General features: G+C 58.3%; 1 protein-coding gene and 1 long non-coding RNA gene across 6 annotated transcripts in view; both read left to right on the forward strand.

Moving 5' to 3' along the window:
• RAP1GAP2 (RAP1 GTPase activating protein 2) overlaps nt 264-18,950 on the forward strand; it is a 52,066-nt gene continuing 33,379 nt past the window's right edge. For 2 of the 5 annotated variants that reach the window (XR_002444104.1, XM_021416231.1), the window contains exons 1-3: nt 264-418; nt 2,349-2,465; nt 12,752-12,787. Coding sequence is in view for 1 of the 5 variants with exons in the window: in XM_021416231.1 (XP_021271906.1) it covers nt 369-418; nt 2,349-2,465; nt 12,752-12,787 (203 nt within the window). In the remaining 4 variants the exon portion in view is untranslated. Of the gene's footprint in view, nt 419-481; nt 746-2,348; nt 2,466-10,182; nt 10,398-12,751; nt 12,788-18,950 lie in introns of those variants that run through there. The other 3 variants (XR_002444109.1, XR_002444105.1, XR_002444106.1) reach the window with 3 other exon arrangements.
• LOC110407971 lies at nt 755-1,849 on the forward strand. Its single transcript, XR_002444112.1, has 2 exons — nt 755-1,615; nt 1,703-1,849. It is a non-coding gene; the product is annotated as an uncharacterized LOC110407971 (long non-coding RNA).

Genomic DNA, 18,950 nt, shown 5'->3' on the forward strand with positions numbered 1-18,950 from the left:
CCCTGCCCGGGGGTTCGGGCCTCAGCACCCGCGTGAGTTCCGCAGGGACCCCGAGGTCTCGCGGCGCTCGGTGCTCCACGCGTTCGGGAGATGGGACGGCGCGTTCCCCCGCGGGCACGGCTGCTCTCCCGCAGAGCCGAGTCCGCAAACCGAGGCTCCCACGGAAGCGCCGTCGCGCGCTGCGCGGCTCGCGCCGTTGTCCCGCGCGGGCGTTGCGTAACGCTCTGCGTCACCGGAGCGGCCCCGCGCCGACCGCGAGCACCTGGCGGGGGGGTCCGGGACTCCCGCAGAGCCGCCCCCGCCCCGCCCCGCTCCGCCTCACCCTGCGGCGCGGAGTTCCGAGCGCGGCGGGGCTGCCCGGTGGCGGCATGGCCTCGGGCAAGGCGGCGGGGGAGCGGCGCTGGGAGCTGGTGCGCTGGTGGGTGCCGGTGTTGGGGCCGCGGTAGCAGCCGGGAGGGGCTCCGTAGGGCCGGTTCGGGGGTCGCTGTGCGTGGGGTCCCGAGCTCCGTGTGCGGGGCTGTCCCGGTGCCGGGGCCAGGAGGCGAATCCCGGCACCTGGGGGGTGGGTCCGGGCGCTTTGCTGTGTGTGCAGCCCCGGCAGCCGGGCACAGAGCTCTGCGGCGCTCCGGGGGCACGGCGCGGCCCCGCGCGGGCGGTGCAGCTCAGGGCTGCAGCTGCTCGGGGAGTGTCCGGCATCTGGGGAACCCGAAGGCAGGAAGGGTCGGAGACCTGCCCCGACCCAGAGGTTTGTGGTTTGGGGAAGTGCCTCTGTCCTGAACGGGGGAAGCGCTGGGACCGGCAGCGTCCTGCTTCCGCGCGTGCTCGGCTGTTGTAAATGCACCAGCAAAGTCTCGGTGACGGACGCGGATGCTTCGGGGGCTTTGTGGCTGTTGGTAGGGGGCCAGGGGTGCTGCGGTAGCGGTGGAGCATGTTTGCCCCCCGTTTCCTTCCGTGGTTGGAGCGATGGCAGCGGCCGGAGCCGCTGGGGCAGGCTGACATTGGGGAACAAGCTTTCTCTGTATCTTTGTATCTTTAATTGTGTAGTTTGTGACGTTCGAGGCGTGTGACTTTTGAGCAGGGCGCTGCAGCCATGCCAGGCTGTGAATGGAGCGGCTCCAGGGGGTGACATAGAGCTGGGAGCGGCCCAGGGACTTCTCCACACCCGGGGAGCGGGGCTGGGTCCGGGGCTGGCTGGCAGCCGGCGAGGAGGAGAACCGTCTGAGGACTTTCTTTTTTTTTTCCTTTCCCTTGGCAGTCTAAGTTTGCACCTTTTCTTGCAAACTTAGACTCAAAATGTTGCGATGGCCGGGCTGTTCTGCCATCCCTCTTCACCCCCTCCTTCCTTCCCAGAAGACGTTTTGCTCTGCGTGTTGCTGCTTTTTGCAACTCTGTCACATGCAGGAGCTGTCAGAGAGCATTAGGTCTGTAGAGCCCTTGCTTCCATCTTCCAGGGAAATCAGCACAAGAGTCTGTCCGGGGCTCTCCAGGGTGCTCCCCAGATTACTTCTGCCAGGAGCAGGCTGCCCTGCACCGTGCCCAGGCAGCGCCTCCAGGCTTCTCTTCCCTCTTGGCTTCCATTTGTCCCAATTAACGGGCACAGGAAGTGAAATTTCAGGTGTGTGTGTGTGTGTGTGTGCATCCCCAGCTGGTACTACAGAGGCTTTAAATAATTAATGACTTGCTGATGAAATTTCATGTTCAGAGGAGGATGCGTGAAGCGCAGCTGAGATGCAGGCGGCGGAGTTTTGTGCTGGAAGATGGGAACAACGGCAGGCACAGGCATCTTGCACATGTAATGGAGAGCCCGCTCTTCTTTAATCAAAATAATAAACATTGATTCATAACTTGATTATCATTAAGCTTCAACATTGATCTGACATTCAAAACAAGGTTAGGAAGGCATCTGCCTGCTCCTGCAGCCGGTACTGGCGCTGGGGCTCAGCACACCCGCGTGTGAGCTGGGCAGCAGGGGCACGCGGTGCTCAGGGAGTGCCTCGGTCTCCTGGGGAAATGTCCCGCACTGCTCTGCAGCTGTTTGCTCTTTGCCCTGCTGTGCGGGGCCATCAGGAGCTGCAGCGGGATGTGGGGGGGGGGTGTCAGGGGGTGCTGCTCCAGGGGTGGCACCTGGCTGGGGCTGTGGGGATGCTGTGAGGCTCCGGGCCGAGCTCAGGTGGGGCACTGATTTTGTCATTTTGCTCCTTTCACTGAAGAACATGCTGCTATTATTACTGCCTGACTTGCAACTTGAAGCAGCGTTTCTGGGCCAGCTGCTCCCTGTACCCTGCATCTCCCTCTCTCGACAACGCTGTGCTAATAAATATTTCAGCCTTTCTCACTGTTATTTTTAGGTACGTGAGGGAGGGCCGGTTCCGCATCGAGGAGAGGACGCTGACGGCCTTCCACTGGCTGTACTCTCCCCAGCAGCACCGCATCGTCAGCCGCGCCGACCTGGGCTCGCCCAGCAGGTAACGGCACACGGTGCCTCCGCTCCCTGCTTTGCCCCATGCTGTGTGCAGCATGCCCTGGCTTTGCTGTCCAAACACATAGGGATCTGGGGGCTGCCCAGCCCTGGGGCAGATATACGCAATCCGTACAGGAGAATGTTTGCTTTGACACAGCGACTTCATTCAGTGGTTGAAGTCTTTCCTTCAGAACTCCTTCAAGTGCATCTTGGAGCCGCGCTGGGGGTTTGCATGAGGGCTCTTCCTGCCTCTGGTGCCATACGCACTCCTGTTGGGTTAGATCTGGTTGTTTGGTGGTAAAATGTTGTTACATAAAAGCCTGGTGGGCCTGCAGGAACATATAGCACCATGTCCACGTTCCTGCTTGTTAGGAGTGCTGGGCAGCCCCTCTCCGGGTGGCTGCATGCTGAAAGCCTTTCTCTGCCAGCAGAGCCCCCCAGATCTGCCCGCAGGTGGGGGCTGTCCACAGGCGCTCAGCGGGATGGGGAGGAGGAGGAGGAAGGGCTAGAGCATGAGCTGCTTCCCGAGATGGGGATTCCTCTGCCACCAGAGAGGCTTTGTGGGAACAGTCAAACTCACCATGATTGCTACTGATTTTTTTTAATGAGTTTTTGCAAATTGCCGTCAAAGTTTGCATTAATCTCAGTGTCCAAGCATATATATCGTGTGGAACTTAAATGCTTGTAATGTCATTTATAATTAGTGTTAAGTGCTGCTGGAGTTATTGGGATTGATTTGATTTCCCGGTGGGCTGAGAGGTGACCCACAGCAGTTGGTGGGATGTGCAGGGCCGTGCCGAGCTCTGCTCTCTGGGGATGTGACAGAGCCCGAGGGAATGGCATGGAGCTGTGCCGGGGGACACCGGGGGGGAGGTTCTGCACCAGAGGGCAGCAGGCACGGCAGCAGGCACGGCCCCAGGCTGCTGGAGCTCCAGGAGCTCTTTCTTTGTGTGGTGGCGGTGACAAGCTGAGCAGGAGGATGGGCAGTCACAGGAAGGTGTAGCAGGTGTTCTGTTATTTCTGTCATTGACACACGTCAGAGTGCTCATCGGTCTCACCGCAACAGCACTTGCAGAAGGATGGGGGCATGGAACCCGATGCAGTTCTGCATACACCAGTGCTCTTTGCTCCAGGTCTGAGCAATAAGACCTCTGCTCTCCAATCCCACTGGTACACACCTGGAACTTCAGTCATTTTTTAAAAACTCATTTAATTTTGGTGGGATTGCTGGTGTGAGACAGTGTGCCTGACTGTAAATACCTGCACTCTCGGAAGGGGCTGGGGCAAACGTCCCATAAACGAGAAGGGGTGGCCCCAAACCTGTCCCCATCAGGAGGAACAGGAATTTTGCCTTTCGTTCTTCTGGGTCCAGAGTTTGGCTCTGGAAACTCTTCTTTTGCCTGTTTGCAGCCTGTGTCTGTCTTTAGCTCAGCCTTCAGATGGAGGGGCTCACATAAGGCTGAAACGTGCTTTACGTTTGCAGATTTTTGCTCCATTTTCTAGCGTGGTGGGGCTTTTTTCTTTTTTCTGCCTCTCTTTACCAAACAGTCCTTCAGCTCTGAAAGCTGCAGGGAGGTCTAATGGGCACAGCCCCCAGCTGTGCTGCCGGGGTCACCTGGTGATGCTGCAGAGCCCCACGAACAGCAGCTGCACGCTGTGCCCAGAGCTCCTCTTTCCTGGCCCCAGGCGCACGGCGCGATGCAGTGCGGGGGCTGTGGGGCTGCAGAGCGCGGCTGTGCCCCCACCCCGCCCCGTGCTGGTGCCTCTGTCAGCGCGGAGCACCCCCAGCCACGGTTCCATAGCTGCAGCTGCGCCCCGGGCTGCCGCGGGGCGGAGAAATCCGTTTCTCTGCGTTCATCCGACGCTGATGCTTGCGGTGTTAATTGTGCATAGAGGGAGCAGCCGGGAAATCAAGGTAAGGTGCTCTGAGTCCTTCCAGATCTGAAGTGCAATCGCAGTATATGGCAGGATTCAAATAGCATGTGGAGACTGGGATGCAGATCTGTGCGGTAAGCCTCTAGCAGGAAATATTCAGGTCTGCATTGCTCCTTGTTTTGATCCGGGATGGGCTCGGCTGGGTGTCAGTGTGAGGCGCAGCTGGGAGAGCTATTGTTGAAACGCTTCACAATTCTGTTTGCATTTAAATAATGCAGTGAGCACTGGAGGCATGCGGGTGTTCTGTGTTGGGGACGGGGACAGGGGCACCTCCTCCTCTCCGGGAACGAGCCCTCTGTGTGACAATCTCTTGGTGGAATGAGTGCCGGTGCTTATGTTAAATGCTGAAAATTCAAAGGGGGCAACTTCAGAAGGGCTTCTTGGTGCTCTGCTCTTGGGAATTGTGGTGGCTGGTGCGGGCTTTGAGCAGCTCTTGGTGGGGCTGGGGGGTATGGTGCTGCCTGTAGCAGGGCACCTCGCTGCCGGGGAGCCCATGGAGCTTCTCTTTGACAGAAGTAGGACAAGGGGAGAGGCTGCCCCGCCATGTCCCTTTGTCACCCCAGCACACCCTCAACCCGCACCTCTCCCTGTGCTGGGGCAGAGGCACGGTGCCCGCGGGCACAGCGCGGTTCCTCCCTCGTGCTGCTCACCCCTGCGGGCAGAGCGAGCGGTGCCCGGTGTGGGGCAGTCAGGGCTGCGTGTTGTTGGCATCCTTGTGCACAGGCGTGAGGTGAATCCTGCTGCCTTACTTCCTCATCTTTTGTGTACTCCAGGCTCTACTGCTTTATTTAAGGCTGCTTGTTGCTTTAGGAGCACAAGGGACAAAATATCTGTCCCCACGGTGCGATTTATTGAGAGTTGGAAACAAGCCAGCGAGTCTAAATTCGGATTCAACAAGAGCTGTGCTTCCAGACGGCAGGCTGCCTCCCTGCGTGCGCCGCTTCCAGCAAACATTTCCCTCTCCTCTGCTGCCGGTTCCTCCCAAAGGGCAGCTCGTGACAATCACAGCAGCAGCGCTCTTCTCTTTGAGACGTGGCATGCTCCCTCCTCCCCCTGTCTCTGTGAGTGCTGTGTGGCACTGGGTCTGGGGGCTGCTCGGAGCCCATCTGCTGCTGCTGCCGTCCACCTGCAGCCAGGCTGCTCTGCGCATCCTTAGTGGCTGCTGTGGAAACAGGAACAGGGCTTCAGCAGCAACATCACCATGAGGCATTTTTTCCAGGAGCTAAAAACAGCTCATCCTCCCCAGACCTCCTTCCAATTTCATGGGGGCAGATGAATCCCTGCTTATGCTTAACATCTGCCTCCAAGTTGGGTGCCAACCAGAAGGCTGTTTCTTCATTCTGATTTGGATCTAGCCCAGATCTTGCAAACCTGTCCAAAATGGTGGAAAAATCCAGGTGATGTTGACAAGATCTGGCAAGGTCTTGGCAAGCTCATGTCCAAACCTGGCGCATCCTGCTTGCAGTGTTTGGATGGAGCCATGTACAAGTTTGGCCTTGAGTCTGAGTGCCGATTGCTGCCTGAAGCCGATCCCACAGCAGTGCTGCTGGCTGCAGGCAGCCACGTCTCAGCCATCTGCTCCCCGGCCTTGGGGGGAGCAGGCGTGGGTGTCCCCGAGTGCACTGTGCAGGAGGGCTGCAGGCGTGCAGGACTCCATGGATGGTTTCTTCCTTACTGTTCCTCTTTAGGGAGCCGTTCCAGGGGCTGTTTGTATTAGAGCTTATAAACTCCTAACTTCTAGCCCAAATGCGCTCCAGTCTAATACCCGTGCTTTCCTCCCACCCCCACGCTGTGCCAGCCCTGCTTTGCAATTTAAGCAGTTCTTTTTCTGTCTTGCCACAGTTTCTTTGCAGGCTGTGGTTGCATCCCCTTCTGCTTGCTGCAGGAATTGGGCCGTACCCTCCCTGCTCCCCCGGCTGCAGCTCTGGAGTACCAGGTGCCACTGCCAGCCCCCTGCCCGCCTCGGGGGAAGCAGCAGGCCTTGCGGTTTGTTGACTTTTGTCCCATCACATCCTTCCTCATAAAAATGCTCAGTAAAGAGGTGGTGGGCTCCTGCTGCTCGTGGTGGTGAGGACTGCATGGTGGATATGCAGGTGGCTGGGGTACATGGGGGGCAGCCGTGCCAGCCCTGCCCAGGGACCTGCTGTTGCTGGCAGCATCCCAGTCTTGGCTTTCCTTGTGGGATGCTCCTGAGCATCTTGTGTGCAGACACAGAGCTTTGTGCTGGACCCCCAGGAGGCCCCACGTGCACACACACAAGTGTTTGCTGCGCTTGAAGCACCCTTCTTGGTGCTGAGTGTGCACCAAAGGGATGCTGCGGTGCTGAGAGGTGGGGAACGTGGACACGCAGCAGATGTGTGTGCTAGATGGAGATCTGAGATGCGCGAACCTTGGAAAGCAAACAGGTCTGTACGCAAGAGTTTTGATCTCGGATTGGGCCAAGAAGACTGGCAGAGAGTGGAGGTCTGTGGGGTGGCTGTGTCTGTGGCACTGTGGCCAGGTGAGATCTGCATCCACGTGCAGGAGGAGCTGGGCCAGGAGCTGCTGAGCGCATTGGGCGCCCATAGAGCTGTGTGCAGCCGGCAGGACTGCACTGCTGGCAGGAGCCCGCGGCCATGGGGGGAGTAGGGCTGCGTGGGGTGAGCTCCCCACGGGCTCCTGCATTGGGCATTTTCCCACTGCTGCCTGCTCCTTGGGTAGGAGCACCTGGAGCAAGGCTGCCTCTCTTTAATGCTTCGAAGGCTGCTGATAATGTACGTGCTGAACTTTCTCCCTGTTTTCTGGCCAGTTGAGCATTTTGCTGGGAATTAGCTCTCCATTTCTGTCTGGATGTGTGTGCAATTGTTGCTCTCTTTTTCAGGCTGATCCTCCCAGTTAAACCTCGGATGTAATGAGCCTTCTCTAATGAGTTTAACAAGCGGGCTTTAGATAAACAGCCGGTGCAGCTCAGTTCCTTCTGCTCCCGAGGAGCAGAGTGGCTCTGTCTGGCAGAGGCCCTCGGATTCCCTGCACCAAGCAGGTGCCCGGTGGGTGTGCGGCTGTTGGTGCTGCACTGCCTTTTGCTGGGGTGGGCAGCTGCCCTGCTCGCTGCTGGCAAGAGCCGTGGCACCTCTCGGCACCGCAGTGCTGCCAGACAGGGGACCGCTGCCTTGGAGAGCCGTGCTTGCAGCCCCGGCCTTTGTGGGACGCTGCTGCTTGAGGCATTGAGTTCCTCCCTTCATCTTACTCCAGCAGCATTGCTGTTAAAAATATTCCATGTACTGAGTCAGAAGTAATTCGGACTCTCTTCCTTTGCTCTGAGGCTGCTGATATGCACAGCGTGTTCTTCCTGCCAGGACAAAATCTAATATTTCTGGATGCCCACAACCTTCCTTAGAACCATAATGGAAAGATGAATGCCCTCAGTGCGCCACATGCAATATTAAAGCACTAATGATGCAATCCATCTCCCTCAGCCCACACAGCAAAGGAAGAATCGTGCTGCCCTTCCTGGGCAGAACCCGGCTCTGCCGTGGGGGCCCTTTGTGCTGTGCAGACCCCGTGCTCAGGTACCATCACTGCATCGAGCACGCTGTGCTGCCAGGAGCTGTGCGGGCCTGTGGAATCGTGCAGCTGCTCTCGGAGCTGGGCTCTCCACGCGGATGCATGTTTTTGAGGGTGGCTGGTGCAGGCGCAACTGGAGCCTCTCTGAGCTACCTTCCATGCAGCTCACCCTGCTGCGTTGCTCTGCGGTGCAGCTGAGCACCGGGGCAGGTGCTGGAGGCAGCCCCACCACCCCCGCTCCATCCCCAGCAGGGCTGCCCAGCAGCCACGGCCCCAGCGTGGGCTGGCAGTGTGCTTCCTGTTGTAAACAGGATCAACCCAGTAGTTTGTACTCATTAAGCTTTAATGGCACACAGTTGTCAGCACACTGTTATTACTGTGGCCTCTCCTCCTTCCCATCTCACTCCTTGGTTGCCTGCTCTTGCTGTGCCTCCATGGAGCCACCCGAAAACCTGGGCACCCCCTGCCCGCCAGGCCCTGCAGCTCCGGCAGGGCTTGGCTGTATTCGCTTGCTCGTTAACAATTGGATGCTCTGCCCTGTGCCTGGAGAAGAGCAGGTCGGGGCCGCGTGGTGAGCTGGGCGATGTGCTCTGCTGGTTCTGCAGGAGATCCCCTGGGAGGCTGTAATTTCGTGTCACGCAGATGGCACCACGGAGGCATCTTTCCCCAGGCTTTTGTTTCCTGGCTTTGGCTGATCAGTTCTGATATGGCTGCACCTGCTCTGAAAGGAGGAGGCTTTTTTCCTCTGTTTTTTGTGCCCAACCGTGTGAACTATCTCAGAGGGAAGGAGTGAAGCAAGGATGTGTCCTTGCAGACTGACTCCTGGCTGTGCTGCAGCGTGCGGCCGCCCGGCCAGGTGCTGCCCTGCGCACAGAAGGGAGGTGCCTGTGGGGCTGAGCCGATGCTGATGGGCACAGGGCGGCTGGCTGAGCCCTGCAGAGCTTGGGTTGCCATGTCAGGATAACTCCAGGCTTTGCTCGGCCCAAATACTGCTTTTCACTTTATCTGTGTTTTTCATGGGGCTCCGGGGCTGGGTGCTCGCCGTGCTGCTTCCTGCAGCCCTCACTGTTTGCCCGATGCCTCCTGCAGTTCCGAACCAGCGAGTTCACACGGGGACTGATGTGGCAGAGTGAGATGCAGTAATTGCTGCTTACAGCACTGTAAGAGCGTGTTTCTACATGGAGAGCTCCTGTTTTCCTTTGCTCTCAGAGTTGTTTCTGATGCGATGCCAGCTGCGGATTGAGGCTTCCCATGGCTACTGCCGCCGTGCCGGTGTTTGCAGGGTGTGCAGGAGCTGCTGCAGCCGCGTTGTTTTGATGCACTGCAGAGCTCAGCCATGCGGGGAAGCTCCTGCTGCTGTGTTCAGGCGTGGAAATGGTGAGCAGCTCTGGGCAGGGATCAGCTGGTGTGCGTCAGCCAGGCGTGACGGCGGGGAGTGAGGTGAGTGCATTGTGCTGCTGCAGCAGCACAGGGTTGGTGTGGAGCAGGAGGCTGGGGAGGAACATGCTCCATGGACGGTGCGCTCCAGGTGCTTTGTGGTACCTGGGCTGTGGCTTCCAAGCCAGCAGCATGCTTTGGATTTTATATTTTTAAACGAATGTCCTTAAGAGCTTTAAAATAAAAAGGATTTTCATCTAATCATTTCCTTCAAGGAAAGATTAATGTGGGCAGAAAAGTGAGAGTTGGAAGAGCTGTTTTGCAATCTGGGCTTTTGCCCTGGACATGGTTTCTCTCTGTAGTCCTCTATTTCCTCCTCCTTCCCCATATCAGGCAGAATCTGAATGCCTCTGGATAAGGCTGCAGGCATTGGCGCTCTGGGTGCTGCCATCCCTTAGTCCATAGTGTGCGCTGGGTGTGCTGAGCCTCAGCACCCGGAGGCTTTTCTTTGGCTTCTGCAGTGCTGAGACTTTTGGAAGCATGCTTGGGGCTCCCACACCTCCCAGCAGTGAGGTGTGAGCCCAAAGAGCTGCTAGGCAGCTCCTCCCCTCGTGGTGTGACACAGGTGGTGTTGCTGCTGGCATGGCACGGCGGTGCTGCGTTGTGGTGGCTGTGCGGGTGCCCATGGCCATGACACAGCTGCTGGTTTTGCCTCCGGTGCGACTCTACTGCGCTGTGGTGCCAAACGCTGCCATGGTGCCGCATGGCTTTGGCCGTTAGGAGCAATGCGATGTTTGTGCATAAGGCTGTGAAAAGCCTGAGGTCACAAAAAAAAAAAAAAAAAAGGAAATGACTTTCTGGTGGGTGTGTGCATGTGCATGCGCCTCGGAGTGAGGCGTGGGGCGGCCAACCTGGCGGCCTCGGGGTCCCCCACCCTGGCAAGAAGCAGCAGTCCCCTGTGAGCCCCGTGCAGCATGCTGCCGGCACGGCCACCGCGTCCCCCGGCTGCAGCACCGCGGCAGCGCCAAGCGGCCACCATGTTCCAGAGGAAGCGCAGCGTCTCCTTCGGTGGCTACGGCTGGTGGGTGGCTTTCGCTTCAGCTCCTGCTTGCTCACGGCTTTTCTTCCCCCTTTGGCTTCTCTGGCTCTGCTTGGGTGAGGCAGCATCGTGGGAGCTCGCGGAACAGCCTGACCGCTGCTGGGAGCGCGGGGACGCTGGGGAGGGTGCGCTCCTCCCGCTGCTGCTGTGCTGGTATGGGGCACCCTGTGGCCACCAGCTCCCTGCTCACCCCATGGGTGCTGCCCAGCGATGCTCGCAGCAGCCTTGGGAGCACACGGAATGCTCCCATCGGTGCCTCCCTGGTCCCTCCCTGCTCCCACCGTCCTCGCACAGAGCACTGCGGCTGCCACCCGTGCCCCGATCTCAGTGGGTTGCTGTATTTCTTGTGTATCTTTTCTAAGAGTTGTGTGATCTATAGGGAAAGATTGTAACAAAATGGCACTTTTCTTCCTCTGCCCTTCCTCCCTTTTTTGTCTCTAAGGTGTTTTATGCCATTTCAGGGCAGCGCTGTGTTTATGGTCAGGCCCTGGGAGCTGATGGGTGAGCCGGCAGCTTGGCAGCTCTGTTGGCACACTGCATGCTGTCCTCCCCAGCTGTGCCCGATGGCCCCAGGCTGCACGCAGCTGCTTCCCGCTGCCTGGCGCTGGGCTGCCCGATAGGCAGCGGCGGTTTGGGGAGGAGTGCTGGTGGCTGCCGCGCTGCCTGGGCCCCCGGGAAGTGCTGAGTAACTGAGATGTGGTGCGGGACGGCACTGAGCTCGCCAAGGGTTGGCAAAGCCTTCTGGAGTCAGGTGCTTTGCTGCATGTTTTTTTTTCCCTTGATATAACAATTACAAGGAAGCACTCAGATTAATTAATTTGTTAATAAGTTTTGTGACATTTGGGCTTAGTTTTGCAGGGGGAAGGAATTGTGGCTCTGCCTTCCAGCTGCCATTTGTGGCAGTGCTGGGCTTGTCCCACGAGCTGTCAGGTGGCACAAGTGCAGCCTGAGGCCGCTGCGTTCCGCTCTGCAAGGCGCATGGGGTAATCCAGGCTTTGCTCAGTTCTTCTCCTTCTCCGCTTTGACAGTTGCAGGGAAGAGATAACAGCCAACCAGTGAGCAACGTAGGAAAAACGTTGTGTGCTGTCCTTGAATGGCTGCGTGCTGCTGGAGCACTGGGTGCGGGCTGATCAGGGAGCGGTGTCAGCTTTACTTTTAATATCGGGATCCATTTCTGCGCAGTGAGAAGTGAAGGTTCTGGATATGGGAGGACCCCCACTTCCCACGCGCTGACGGTGCCCAGGACGCCGGGCAGTGCCCCCCGCCGCTCAGCTGCCCCACTTCTCACAGCCGCCCGCCCTTCCTGTGACAGCGCAGGGAGTCAGCCCGAGAGGTGGCCGGCACGCCCCGCGCCCTGCCCCGGGCTGCAGCTGCTATTCACAGCCCTGCGCTGAGAGCGCTTGTTATTTTCTCTACCGGCCGCATCCGTTCCCACGGGCGTGGGAGCAGCTGCCCCGCACCGCGCGCCCCGTGCTCACTTAATGCAGTCAGCGTGCAGCTGTGGAGCAGAGGGTGTTGTTTCTCGTTCTTTTTTTTTTTTTTTCCCCTCCCCATGAGGTGGCAGGAGCTTCCCATGCGAGCTGGTGGCACAGCTCGGGCTGCAGCACAGCGCGTGGGGACGTGACCCCTGCATCACCGCTGCTGTGACCTCGTGGTGACGGGGAAGTGCAGCGTGGGAGCAGGGGGAGGTGCGGCGCTGCGGGGCGGAAGCTGTGCTGCTGCAGCACTGTGGTTGCAGCGCACACAGCAGGGCTTTCGGAATTACTTCTGGCTTTTTGTTGTTGTTGGTTTTAAAGAGGTGGAACTAACCCACGTGGCAGATAACATAACACTCGCAATTACTGCCAAAAGACATCATTCTGCATTTCGAGACATTGTAATGATTTGCATTAATTAATATTAATATGGCTTTAACCACAGTAATTCTGTGGGGACCATCAGTTATCACCAGTACCAAAGCAATGAATGCCGCACCGCAGGATCTGTCCCTGCTGCACTGTGGGTCCTTACCACGGCCCAGGCTTCCTGCAGGGCTGTGGGGTCCGGTGTGGGTCCTGGTGCACTGCACCGACGTGCCTCAGCTCTGTCCTCATTGCACACAGGCTGTGTGGGGGGCTGGGGAGCAGGGTGTGAGCACAGGTAAATGGATTTGGGAGCGTGGTGAGAGCTGAACTCATACAGAGGAGCCAAGGGGGAAGTACAGGAACGAGCTGGGGTCCATGTGGGCAGGGTTCGTACCTCGGGTCCTCGGGCTGAGCACGGGCACGTGAGCGGGATCCGTGGTGGCATAGGCACAGCTCTGTGCCCACAGTAACGCTGCTATGCTCTCTCCCCAGGATTGACAAGACGATGCTGGCCAGCCTGAAGATGAAGTGAGTACTGCACTCTTCTCTTATAAACCATTGTCCTGCGAAGTGCATGGTGGGCTGGGCTGGCTTTGAGTGGGGAGGGTTCATTCCCAGCCCCAGCTGCCTCCATCTGGTGCTGGTGCTGCTCCACAGGGCTGCCCATCCTCCTGCCCGCCGCCCTCTGGGGGTATTTCTGTGCCCACCTCGCAGTGTGTGTACCTCTGAAGCCCCCGGTGATTCATGTTGTGAGTGACTGTAAGAAACGCAGCCGTGCCGTGGCTGCTGCGCAGGGTGTGATGGGAGGGCCCTGCTGTGCTTGGGGGGATTCACCTTGGATTTGCTGCAGGCTCTGAAAACTGATGGCACCGGGGTTGTGCTCTGCCTGGGAGAGGGACCGGGCATGTCCCGCATCTGTGGTGAGGCGGGGTGCGGCGTTTCGGTGCGGTGATGGCGATGGCTCAGAGCACAGGGATGGAGCCTGCTGCACCCAGGCAGCTGCGAGCATCCCCGCATGCCTCACCAGGAACGTGTCCATGCGGCTGCGGCTCTCCTGGAGGTCTTACCAACAAAGCCAACCTCGGCACCGGGGACGCCCCGTGTCAGCCCCTGTCTCTCCCCGGTCCCGCTTCCCAGGTTGGGGATTTTCCACTGCGAGTGCTCCCAGCACTGCTAGCACTGCGGTGTGCTAGTGCAGAATTCTTCTGGCCGGGCCTCCCGTGGGCTCAAGGTAACTTGTGTGGGTAACTGCTCATGTGGTTCCCCTTTATAATCATTACTTGTGCAAATTATTCATTAATGGAAAAATATACAGAGAGCCTTTAGGGAACCTGCTGCATGAACGAGTCCATGAAATGCCCTTTGCAAACAGCACGACAGAAGGACAATTGCTAAGCTCACTGCTCACGTTTTTGGTGAACTAATGAGAAGTTTAAGTCAACGTTTATGGCTTTGGGGCAATCTCAGCACGTTTTCTTTTTCTGTGCCTTTTACACCACGTTGTGCTGTGCCCTGATTTTTATTTTTTTTCCAGGGCCTTTGAAACAGTTCTGCAGCAGAAATACTGTGTGACCTTCTGTGCCCACCATGGGCGCCGAGTGCCTGCACGTGGCTGCACACTTGGGCGGGGGGCGGTGACTGTGGGGTGCACGCGAGGGGCTGCAGCTGGCGCTGGGCAGGGCTGTGACCCCGCAGCCTGAAGGTGCTCATCCCCTGTGCTCCCTTGCACCCCCCTGCCTGATCTGAAGGCAGATGCTGCTTTTGGTTTTTTTTTCTTTCCCCTCCCTACATGATGCATTTTTGATGATAGCAAAGCATCTTTACTGCTGAGATGTGTTGCCTGACGCATGAGTGTGTGTCTGCAAAGCCTCTCGGAGCGGGATAGAGGAATTAAAACTACTTCCCTACTTCCTGGGAGGTGACTTCAAGCACTCATGGAGCGCAGCCAGAGCCCTGCTGAGCCGCAGCTATGGGAGCAGTGGGTGCCTGCGGTGACCCCTCCAAGGAACATGCTTTTCTGTGGAGCGGAAGCTCATTTCCACTGTTATCAGTCCCTGTCACATTGCAGCAGTGCCACGATGGCCCCAGTGTGATGCCGGGTGCTGCTGGGGGCTGCAGGGCTCCGGGGAGTTCTGCCCGCAGGGCAGCAGGGGCTGCGGCCACACAGCCTCACCTGTGGCCCAGAGGTGTTCGCTGAGCAGTGTGTCCCTGCAGTTGTTCCATCCCTCCATTTGCAGCGGATGCTTTCCGCAACCTCTTAGCGCCTCTGTTTTGTGCACAGATTGCCTTGCAAAATGATTCTGTAATTGGGGCCCAGCCAGAGCCACATTAGATATTTGTAAAAGCCCGTTTTGGTTTGCTGACGCCCTCTTATTATTGCTGCAACCTTCTGGCTGGGATGCCAGGCGTAGGCAGTTTGCTCCACTGTATAACTTGTTAACAAAAAGACGAGCTGCTGCCTCCAAGCCAGGGAGCGCTTCAAAAAGCCTTGTGCGCTGCAGACATCGATAGCAACCTGCAGGAATCTGGCAGAGGTGAGCAGTGAGTGCTGCTGGGACCTGGAGCTCTTGGCTGCAGAGGAGACCCTGTGGTGGCTGTGTGCCCCCGCATCCTGCGGGCTCCTGGGCTGGGTGCAGAGCTGGGGCCCACTCGTGCAGAGCTGCAGGGCACAGTGGGCTGCACTCTGTCCACTGTTGGTGGTGATGAACACAAACACAGGTGGCACCAGAGCTTCAAAGCAGTTTTTTTCCCCTCTATCTGTCTCTCCCTTTTCTTTTTTTAATTTGGCTTTCATTAGTTCCTATGGTAACCATGAATATGTCTGAGGGACTTGAGACTGGAGAGAATAAGTGGATGCTGCAGAGGGGGAGCGTCGGAGGAGGGAGATTGGCAGTCCTGGCATCGCGGCCGGGGTCTGCTCGGCCTCATTCTGTTCTGGGAGGCATCGAGACGCGCTGGTGGGTGCAGTCAGCAAGCAAACACGCTGCAGAGCTCCGAGCGTCTCTGTGCTGTTCAGGAGTGGCTGCTGAGCTGCTGCCTTTGGGCCCGGCCTCCAAAATGCCCAGGAAGCTCTGGTGAGTGCAGGTCCGGCCGTGCCCCATGCCCGGCGTGCTCTGGCTTTGTAGCTGGCGGTGCACATGGAGCTTTGCTTTGTGCAGTGCTTCTGCTGCTTCAAAGTGTGCAACAGAGGCTCTGGAGGTGCTGGGGACTCTCGGAAGGGGAGCACTGAGCTTCTGGTGTGCAGGGCCATGGGCTGCTCTGCAGAGCTCAGGTGTGTGTGTGTGCTGTGCGTGGCCAGGGGCTGCTCTCAGGAGGTACCGCCAAGTGCTGCCTGGCTGCGTGCAGCCCTGCTGGGGGCTGGCAGCTCTCCGGGCTGGGGCCGGTGCCAGGAAGCACGGGATGGGGGGGTGCTGCCAGCAGGAGCCCCGGGGGGCCGACACCAGCACCACTGTGCTGCCAGGTGGGACTGGGGTGTGCGGGCAGGGATTGGGGTGTGCGGGAGTGGGATTCCAGCACAGAGCAATTCTGCAGATAGAGCCACCTCCTAAGTGGGAAGGTAACTCCGCAGGGAGAGGTCATCACGGCGAAGGATCGTTGTGTGTCTCACAGCAGCGCCGGGCCGGGTGAGCTCACACATTGATCTGCACAAGGCGGATTCAGGGGCTGCTGGGGCCGGGCAGTCCTAGAGATGCCTCCAGGCTCATCACGGGTCTGCGCTGGGCTCAGCGCCGGGTGGGACGCTGGGGTGGGACACGGCTGTGAGCTGCTCAGGGCTGTCCCTACAGGGACCCTCTGTCTGAGGCTCTGCTTGTTTTCTCTTTGTTGTCATCAGCAGGATGCAAAGAGAAACCACCAAGTATTTAAAAAAAAATCAATGCAATGTAAATTCTTCCTTCAGGCAAAGAAGCGCCACTTGTTTTGTCCTTATAAAGCAAAAATCACAACGAGATAGTGTCTTTGTGGAACAGAAGAGCCCTGTGCACCCACTGCTGCAGGTTGGCGTGTGCACAGCTCGGTTTCCCACGAGTGAGCACGCGGGGCTCACCTGCCAGCGGGGGCGGGAGGGGCGGGGGCCTGAGCTGTGTGCGGCGAGCTGTGCCCAGGCCCGAGGCTCTGCAGTGCTCGATGGGTCAGAGCTGTGCTAATGGGAGGGCAGTGGTTAGCTGCCGGGCAGGAGCTGCAGGGCCGGCTGCTGTTGTGCTGTAGCTGCGTGCTCAGGTCCTGCGAGGACAAGGTCTGGGGAGATGGTCTGAGAAAATACTTTTGATTTTATTACCACCTATGAAAATGGGTAATTGCGTGTAAATGTATATTTGCAGTTGCCCTCTGGTTGCAGTGGTGCGTGCGCTCCAGCTGGGCTGCGAGCAGAGGCTGCACGCTTTGTGCCTTGTTTCGTGACTGCGGATCTTCGGGGTTGTGGACTCTTCCAGAAGCGGTCCCCTCACCAGCCTGGCTGCCGAGGAAATTAATTAGTAAAGAAATGCGAGAGAAAAACTGCTTGTGCGGGGCCAGGCTGCGAGTTACACACGAGCAGGGCTCCTGCGGCTCCCGGCTGAACCCCGGGGAGGCGGCGTGCAGCGCGGGGCCGGGCGGGCGGAGCTGCGGGGGGGGCCGCGGGGCAGGGCGGGCCGCAGAGGCGCTGTGCTGCCGCTGGCCACGAGGTGGCGCTGTGCTGCTGCCGGCGGGGGGCGCTCGCGGGAAGGTGAAGTCGGGGAGCGCCCCGAGCCGGGCCGCGTGTGCGGGGCGGTGCCGGTGCCGTGCGAGACACGCGATGGGAGCACCGGACACTCGAATTAAAGTTGGTGCTGGGGCTGGAGGGGCCAAAAATAAACACGCAGAAGGGCCTGTGACGCTTCCCAGCTGAGTGCGGGGCGGAATCTCCGCGTGGCGCTTGTGCACGGAGAGGTGATGGGTACCCGGCTGGGATGAGGGTGATTTACCGTGCATCATCCTGACCTGCTGTAGGACGCCCTTCTCTCCCTTGGGAAACATTTCTTCGTTTCTGACGCTCCTGTTGTCAGCTGTATTGATGTTGATGGATGTGTGTGTGGCTCTTCTCATCAAAACAAATTCTTCTGAGCTTTTCCAGTGCTGTCTTTCTTGATCCCCTGACTGCAATCCCATCCCTGATTTTTTGTAAAGTTTTGCTGGAAAACTAACCATCCATGACGGGACCATAAATCAGCTGCTTCCCCTTGTGCACGTTTGGGTTGGTTCTCGCAATGTTTCATGTGTCAGTGAGGGGAGAGGAAGCAGAATTCACTCTGAAATGGACTAATCCCTTAAGAATGTCAGTGCAAAGAAGTGTCCGGGGAGCGCAGTGTTGTTGCTTTCTGTGGCTGCTGTTGGATCTGAGGGATGCGGCAGAGGGGGGCACCGCCTGGGATGCTGCGTGGAGGTCTGAGTCCTTCTGGCAATCAGAGTGGTTTAAACAAACAAACAAATGAGCACATAAACATTAAAACCCAAACAAACAAACACTAAAAACCCTCCGCTCTGGGCGGGTTTGGGCTCATGTCCAGCACTAGGCAGCGTGACTCAATCTTCCTGCTCTGGGAGGAGATGGCACGCGTGGAGCATTTCCATATCCTTCTTCTCACACATGACTAGCAGTGGACATGGCTTGTCTCTGCACTGTATTTGCTGCTGGGGGTGCTGCCTGGCAGGAGGGCTGTACCTGCGTGCATGCAGCCCGGCTCTGAACGCACGCAGCCCTGTGCAGCACGGGGAAGTGGAGGTGGGAGTCAGTAATTTAAAGGGAGGAACGCATAAAGCAGTGAAAGGAGGGTGAAAGTAGGGCAGTGCGTCTGGTGTCTCAGATGAATCATCAGCCAGCTCTCGCTGCTGCTGCTTTATTTGTTCCTTATGCAAAGAAGTTGGTGTCGGCTGCGTTTTCCTCGCTGGTTTGGGTTCCTGGGCTGTGGAGCAGGACAGGGCAGCGCTGTGCTGAGCCAGGCCAGTGCGCGTGCTGGCTGCCCGTCCCATGGCATGGTGCTTCTCTGAAATCTGCGCTTTGCCCTCGTGGCAGCGCTGCTGTGGGGCTGAAATAAGGATGGGGCTCAGCGCTGCCCTTCCCACAGCAGCACGCAGGGGCTGCACTGGGGACGTGCTCTGATGCTGCTGCTGGGCCCAGGTCACCTGCGGACAGATGGGACAGCGAGCAGGTGCTGCAGGGAGCACACTGCCATCTCAGTGCCCTCCTGCCAGCCTCCCTGGAGTGGCTGCAGCAGACAGTGCTTGGGCCTGCTTGGATGTCCTTGGCCAGCACTGGAGCAGTGTGCGCTGTCACCTCTGGGCCGACACGGGCAGGGCAGCTCCAGGCTGCAGCGCGGCCCCGGGGCAGAGCTGTCCACACGCAGTGCTGGGGGTGCGTTGGCTGATGCCGTGTGCGAGAGCGGAACAGCTGTCACAAATCACATCCATTTTCTAGAGGGGAAAAAACAACTCAGAAGATGGGAGCCTTAATGATATCCTATTTTCTTTATGGACAGAAATGACTTTTAATGGGCACAAGACTGCTTTTTTTTGCTGTGGTATCATATAATTCAAGAAGAAAATTCCGGAAGGATCTGAGGGGCTTTGGCATGGTCCTGTCAAGCAGGGGCACAGCGGCAGAGGTCGGTGCTCCTCGAGGTGGGGGGCCCTGATCTCATGTGCGAGAGGAAAACGTTGGCAGGTGGAGGGGGAGCTG

Source organism: Numida meleagris, chromosome 18 (genome assembly GCF_002078875.1).
Source record: "Numida meleagris isolate 19003 breed g44 Domestic line chromosome 18, NumMel1.0, whole genome shotgun sequence".
Classification (NCBI taxonomy): Eukaryota; Metazoa; Chordata; class Aves; order Galliformes; family Numididae; genus Numida; species Numida meleagris.